Raw genomic sequence first — 7721 nt, forward strand, 5'->3', positions numbered from 1 at the left:
CCAGTGTTGTCCGTTCGTGTGTCAATGTTTGGGAGATATAAACAAATCAAAAGCACCTAGCTATAGTCAAACATAGCAGAGTTTGGGTACAGATTACTGTCATTGAATATGAAAATTCTCATTGTAGTTGAATTCTTTCTTTTTTGTAAATGTTTAACATAAATCAAAATTCAAGATTTGAATTAGATAAATGTAAAGAAATTATCAAAGAAAAATTATTTTAGCAAAGTTTTGCAAATAATTTTTTTATTAGATATTAACTATCTATGGACTGTAACTTCCCCAAATGATAGTAAATTATTATTGTTTAATGGACTTTGATTATAATTGAATACTGTTTATTCTCTCCACAACCTTCCTTACATAAACTATTAGTGCACTTGCCTTCCTCCTTAAGTCCTATACTTATCGCACTGACACACTCTTCCATTGTGTTGATAAACGACTAAAGAAAAAAAGAAAACAAATTTCGCATGATTTATTGTTAAACACAGATTTTTTTAAAATTATAATACTAATCTTGTTTTCAATATCATCACTTAAATTTTTGCTAGATCAATCAATAAGTCAAAATCAATTGAAGATAAAATTCCTCTCGCAAGAAAATATCTCGCTATTTTATTTTTTAAATAATAGTGTCGATTATCTCACATATATATCTCAGTTGATTCGATACGGTAAATTATTGACAAGCAAGTTGATGAAACAAGAATATCAACAAACTCGTTTCAAGTCATCATTTCGTAAGTTCTATGGTCGATACAATGACCTTGTCAGCAAATACAATTTATCATTGAGTCAAATGCTGACTGACTTTTTTCATACCCATTGTTAGTCCATTTTTTATACACTGAATTAAATTGACGACGGATTTTATTCGTTATTTCCTGATCATGACAAGGAGCACACGGCGGGTTTGACCGTTCGGCAGGGAATGCTCACTCCTCCATGGCACCTGATCCGTCCTTTAATGTTTCGGGGGTCCGTGTTTGCTCTGCTCTTATTTTGTATTGTTCTATGGACTTTGAGATTGAATACTGTTCGTTATCTCCATATCCTTCATTCAAATTACTAGTACGTGAATAATTAAACGAGGGGAAATTGAGATAATTAACATGAAGTTTTTATATATTTTTTAAAGTGTAAATATTTAGTTGCATGGTTTGAACGGGTTTGAAACTGAAGTCAGAATCATTCATGAAATCTTAATTAGCTATGTAAAGGAAAAAGTCAGAAAACTGTCCATTCTACGAGCTAGAGAAAGAATAGTTCGAGGCCCAAAGGACCGAGAATAGTTTTTCCTCTCACAGAATGGACAGTTTTGAGGACTTTATCCTACTTGAAACATTTTCTCTATTGTTAACTTAATAAACTGTCCCAGGTGATGGTTATGTATTTGCTTTGATTACGTAACACACTTGATTGTCCAGAGAGTGAGAGGTTAAAACAAACGGGATGAAAAAATAGCTGTATTGTTTAACTTAATAGACAGTGTAAGGTAAATTTAGATCTGAATGATAGTTCACTTGATTTCTGAGCACTTCCCATGTAAAACTTCATAAGTGAATATGTCCTCATCAGATGGAGCAAGTTATGCATATTTCTCCAAAGTACGGACCAAAGGGTGGTCACAGAATAATGTAAAGCAGAAAAGCATAAACCTGCAGGTATGCATATTTTGAAGTCGGAGTTCAAGTTTTGACAAAATATATCGTAAATCTTTGTGACTATTCAGAAATTAAGGGACACTTCACGGAACATTCTTTGAAAACAACAGCGGCGACCCGCTTGTATAAAGCTGAGATTGATGAACATTTAATAACAGAGAAAAACAGGCCACAAATCTTTTACAGTTTGATTATAAAATAGAACCAACAATGAACAGCGGCAGAGAGTAAATAAAAGAATTCATATATAGAAATATGGTGGATTTAGATATTGGAAAATGTATGAAAAAGATGAAAATTTGTGATCCCTGCAGTCCTAAAAAATATTCCGCCAGCAGTGCATCTATTGAGATTATTATTTCATCAGGAAATATGCCTTTCTCTTTTGAAATTTTAATTGTCGCTGGATATATTTTCATTGGATGGATCTACCACGTCCAGCATTCATGTATAAATGTTGTGAAGAGGATGAGACGTTTGTTTACTAATAAAAAAACTTCTGTATTTGGATGTTGTAAAATTATTATGCCTCAGGATATTACATTTGTATCTTTTTTGCATTGGATTTGTCATTTCCAAGGATGATATACTGTTGAACATTTCATATACAACTGTTTGATATTCATGCATAACTCTGGAATTAATTAAAAACATTATTTGCCTGTTTTCATAACTAATTAAGTTCAGAAAATATTTTGCATTTTGTGTGTTGTTTTCAACATTGAAACCTGTGCATGAAGATACTTGTAATTGTACAATAAATTAGCAAAAAGCTGTCTATTAAGTTAAGAATTGAGAGCTTTGTAAACTAAATGTACGGTTACAGGTGACTTAATAAATGTATAGGTTTTAAATATCCAAAACTGATATGCTATATAATGTATTAAAAACACAAAGGATTACATAAAATGTTTAAAGTAGCTCGAATTACTACGTTACAGTGAAGTCGACGATTGCAGTTTGCTATTGTCGGTACTTTTCAAGCATGTAAACATTTACTTCCCACCAGCTCTTGTTCAATCACTATATTTATCTACATATACATGTAGCTTGAATTATCTACGTACAGTTGTCGCCAATTACGGTTTGTCTCAATTTCGATTTAGTCATGTTTTTGTGCATATTAAAGCACAGAAAAATTAAGAAACTGTTGGTGAAGAATTGTCTTGTTTGTCTGTAATCGGTTACGATCGAGATATTGGAAATCAACATAAACATTTGTTTTTACTGCAGCAAGCTGATATAAAACTTAAAGGTTAAATATAGCTGCGAAATATAAAGGGCACATGCATTCGGATACATTATGTAAGAAATAATTAATTATGATCACCGCTCAAAAAGAGAAGAAACTAGCCCCTTCTAGAAAATCCTGAATGACAAAGTGAAAAATTCTCAAATGAACGTCAAATAACATACAATTAATCAATCAAGATAAATTTTTCATTGATTTATCCATCAAACTGTACCAGTCTTTAGAATAAAATTTTCACTTATCAATACATGTAAACCAGAATGTGATAACGTCTTAAAAAACTCGCTGATTAATAAATCAAATTGTAACTCGAAATGTTTATTAAAACCCCAAAACCTTGAAGTATTAGATATATATATATTATAAATTATACGAAAGGAAATTATGAAAAGTAAAATTGTGTCACTAGCAAAAGAAAAAAGAATATTCGAGAGAATATATTAACGCTCTTGTATGGGTGTTTGTGTGTGGGTTGAGTTTGGAAGGGTTTGTGTGCGTGTGTGGCGGATTGGGTGTTAGTAAGTGCGTGCGTAACGAAAGTTAAGCAAGTAATATTTTAACTTATATCAGAATCTTAAACATGTGAGGGGATGCTTAAATAATTGTTGTGCGGTGTACTTATTCAAAGGTACCCGGTTTATTCCTGAGTGGTTTGAAATACACAGACTGGAAAATGAAACAAGGTACGGTTTCTATACAAATCTGGCCCTGTGTTTTTCTAAAATATGAAAATGATATGTATTATATTAGCGAGATCACTTAACAAACAAGTAAGAACAACGGAAATTTTGGTACATGTGTATGATACCTTCGTGGAATTCACCTATTAAGAGGATTCTTATCGATAATGGCCAATATTTTTAAAAACTGGTTTGCTGAGAGCTTAAAAGAAATAAAAAAATAATAATTAAGGTTGCTATACAGTAAATATGTGAATATCGTCCGCAAATGACCTAAGTTGAGAAATAAATAGCAAATGTTCCTCCTTCATGCGTTCGGCACTTTGAAGTGAATGCTACGGGTCCTTCAGATGATACCTAAAAAATGAGACCCTAGCTGGTTCACGGCAGGCGTTTGCATAATAAAAATCCCTTGCAGATGTGAGACCATATCTTTCAAAAAATAATGTTTCATTACTTAAATGACTCTGAGTGCCAAGGAAAGGTAAAACATTTTGATAAATTCTTGAATAGGACGAGAAACAACAAATAAGATCAAGGTATGGTTTCTATACAAATCTTGCCCTGTGATTTTCTAAAAAAATAAAACTGGTGTAAAAGATGAAAACCAATGCTTGCTGAATCATTGAAATTCCATGCAAAAAAATCCTACGAATCATTTTTCTCACATGTGTTTTTAAATGCTATATTGTGACGTCATAAACATGTGCATTTTCCCGTATTTTCTTCAAAAGTTGTAGAAGACACCAATTTTCATTGGAGTTTTCTTTCAGAAAATGTTGTCCACAGGATCGCCCACAAAGATTTTTAGATATGTGATTTTTTTTATTGTTTTTTCACAACATAATTACATGTATCAAAAAATGAAAGTGGGCGACGGCTGTAGACACTATTATCTATAGAAAATTACCATTGAAATTGGCTAATTTGAGGCCTTCTCTGTTAAAAAACAGAAATGCATCACATAAATGATGTCATATTTACAGAATGGCAATCCTTTGTGCCATATTCTTTCCTGATTTATCACAGTCATATACTTGACTAATATTTTAGCAGGTTTTATGACTTTTTGATGACACTACATTTTTAGGGCACAATAAAACTAAAACCATACCTTCTTCTTTATCAATGAAACTACAAAGAAATTCATTAATATTGGACTATGCCTGTAGTTTCGTTCAACCAGACGCACGACTGTCTCCGTAAATTCCTTAATTAAACGCCACATTCTAGACTGAGTTGATTGTACAACTGTGCTCGCTCTTAAAAATCCATCCATATTGATTCATAAAATGACCTTCTAAATCTTTGTTCTGACGTCATGAACTTGTGTGCGTTTTCCCATATTTTCTTTTTTAAAATGACACCATGAATGTCCATTCATTTACTCTACTTATATTTAAGCCAATTTCATTACATTTTGAATAAATAAATTTTAAGGGCTTTATGAAGCCAAAACCACGTCTTCTTTTATTGTGAGAGGAATTAATTTTTTTTCATTTATAGGATGTGTGTGGATTTCTTTATCATACTCTAAACAAGTAACATGCTAAGTTCAAAGACTTCCAGATTTGCTTCCTTAACTGATATTTTAAAAGATTAGCGAAATGAAAACCTCCTCTATTTCTATAAACATCATATCTTTATTTGAAATACTAACTAGATCAGGTTTAGTGGACTTATCTATCCACTCATCAGGGATGATGCGATCTGGGCAGCTTCTAACAGGAAGATCAAACTTCCATCCATCAGAATCTATAGCAACATGACCTTCCTTTAAGGATTTTTCTGCGTCTGTAAATGAATAAAAAAGTTAGATTCGAATACATGTAAATAATGTAAATGAATTCTTCCAAATCTTAAAATACAGGTACTTCCAAAACAAGAAACTATAGAATACGCAGTTTTGTATTTTGGTTTGTTTCTTCTCTCAAAATAATAATGTTTCTTGTCAGTTTGTTTCTATAGAATGTAAACTCAGCTACTTTCACGTAGCATTTTTGAAGGGTAAGCATACTATGTTGAAAAAGTGCAAATCTGTCTTTATAGTTCACCCGAGTTACCTGGGTGACCTATTGCTATCTGTTTTGTCCGTCGTCTTTCGTCGTCCATTAACATTTGAACATTTTAACTTCTTCTCTCAACCAAATATTAACCAAGTTTGGCTTTCTGTAGAATCATCATTATTCGTGGGGGATCAATGTTCGTGGTTTCCGTGGGTCATCCTTACCCACGAATTTACATCAAGAACGGCTATTTTGTAAGCATATTGATTAAAATTAAAATGTCTTTTTAGGAGTAACTCTCGAAATTACGTCCCCACGAACAGGTCAAATTTTTCTTACCAACAAACATTGACCCCCCCCCCCCCCACGAATTAAATAATTCCACAGTGTAGCAGGTATGGGTGAAGTGGAACTAATTTATAATTTTCCTGGTCCCCGTCCTCGGGGACCCGAAGAATGGGTCAAAAACTACTAAAATATATACAGTCTATAAATATATCTTTACTCATGGGCATAAATAAGTCAACTGTTGACATATTTTTAATAAGAATTAAGCTCTTCAACAAAACGGTTAAAATTCATGGTCCCAGGAGCATGGTTCTGATGCTAGGGTTGGACTCTGTTGAATGTAAAGTGAAAATGCATTATTTCTTTGAAAAACCTTCTCCCCTGCTCCTTAGTATTAGGCCAATAAACCCTGTACATGGTTATGACGAGGAAGGGTGTATATTCCCAGATTAAGAATGTCATGGCCCAGAAGTCAGGGGTTCTGGTGTTAAGGCGGCCTCTAATTGATTACATGTATATGGTGAAAATATATCAATTCTTTGTTAGTCTCCTTTGTTCCTGGATATTACGCCGATGATCTAAGTACCTAATCATGATGATGAAGGATGCCTCTTCCAAAAGTGTTAATTTCATGACCCCTAGCTGGGTCAGGCGTACCATTGGGGGCTCTTATCATTATATACTGAAATTGAATTTAATGCTTTAAAATATGTTCTGTGGTATTGAACAAATATTTATGTTGAGCAAGAGTACCTTTTCGAAAACTGTTAAATGTTAAGCCCCAGAGTCAGACTTTCCTGTGGGGTAGGGCACTACTGATTATGTTGTGTAAATACATATATGTCCTTTGTTCCTCTGTTCTGCGAGTGCAGAACAGTCAATTAATTGATTATGTGAAACTTAAATTGTCACAACTAAAATGTGTCTGTTTTAAAATAGAATAATGAAAAATTTGCCCAATGATTGATATTGGACGGAAAACTTCGAAGATAAGATTTCTGATAAGAATGAATATCATCGAAAAATGTTATTTTAAGTGTACCGTAACGCCAAATGAAAAATATTGACCCAAACGTTTGGTTTCGATGTTTAATTTAGCTTTGTGCCTAGATACAAAAAATATACATACCAAAAAAATATCTTAAGACTTTATAAAAATCGGGATTCATCGTTAAACATACCTTCTTGGCTTCTAAACAAAACGATCAACCTTTCTCCTCCATTGCCATTACTGAGTTCATATTGGCGTTGGAACTTTTCAACACCAGGAATATTGTAGATACATTGGTAATTCAACCCCTCTGGAACTTTTTTGACAAGCACACACCGTCTCGTTAAAGACTCCTTGCTACACATTCTTATTAATTATTTACTTGTTCCACATATACCCAGGTATTTACTAGGCTACCCATGGTAAAAAATACTTCCGTACTGGAATATCGTTTTATGTAAAATTTTCCTTTACTTTCGTTTCCTTTTTGGTGACGCTTAGATACAGGTATTCATAGATAAACTAGGTATTTGTTACAAAGATTTTTTTAAATGTGTTTTTAAATTCTTCAAACATTATTTACAATGAGTTCAACATGAAACATATGAAAGTGTATCATTTAAACATTAAAATTTAAAATAATTTTGTCATTAGAAAATAGGGCTTGGTAAAACAATACGTAATAATGGTCAAGATTGTTTTCGATAGGCCTAAATTAAGCAAGAAAGAATATAACCAGAGAAAACAAGTTTAAGAATTTAACAATTTTATAGGAACATAGTAAATTAATTATATTGATTAAAAAGATAAAATTAATTTTCAATAGCATTTCACACA

At 32.5% G+C, this 7721-nt stretch overlaps 1 protein-coding gene across 1 annotated transcript; it reads right to left on the reverse strand.

The window, feature by feature from the left end:
- Positions 1–307: 307 nt before the first annotated feature.
- On the reverse strand, positions 308–7321 carry LOC134242994 (uncharacterized). The gene is made up of 3 exons (XM_062725202.1): positions 7075–7321; positions 5260–5393; positions 308–445 (listed from the first exon to the last, which is right to left on the reverse strand). The coding sequence occupies exons 1-3, from the start codon at positions 7247–7249 to the stop codon at positions 308–310; spliced, it is 447 nt and encodes a 148-aa protein (XP_062581186.1). The 5' UTR covers positions 7250–7321.
- Between the last annotated feature and the right edge of the window lie 400 nt (positions 7322–7721).

Source organism: Saccostrea cucullata, unplaced genomic scaffold (genome assembly GCF_032062105.1).
Source record: "Saccostrea cucullata isolate Sc308-1 unplaced genomic scaffold, CSIRO_AGI_Scuc_v1 ctg2489, whole genome shotgun sequence".
Classification (NCBI taxonomy): Eukaryota; Metazoa; Mollusca; class Bivalvia; order Ostreida; family Ostreidae; genus Saccostrea; species Saccostrea cuccullata.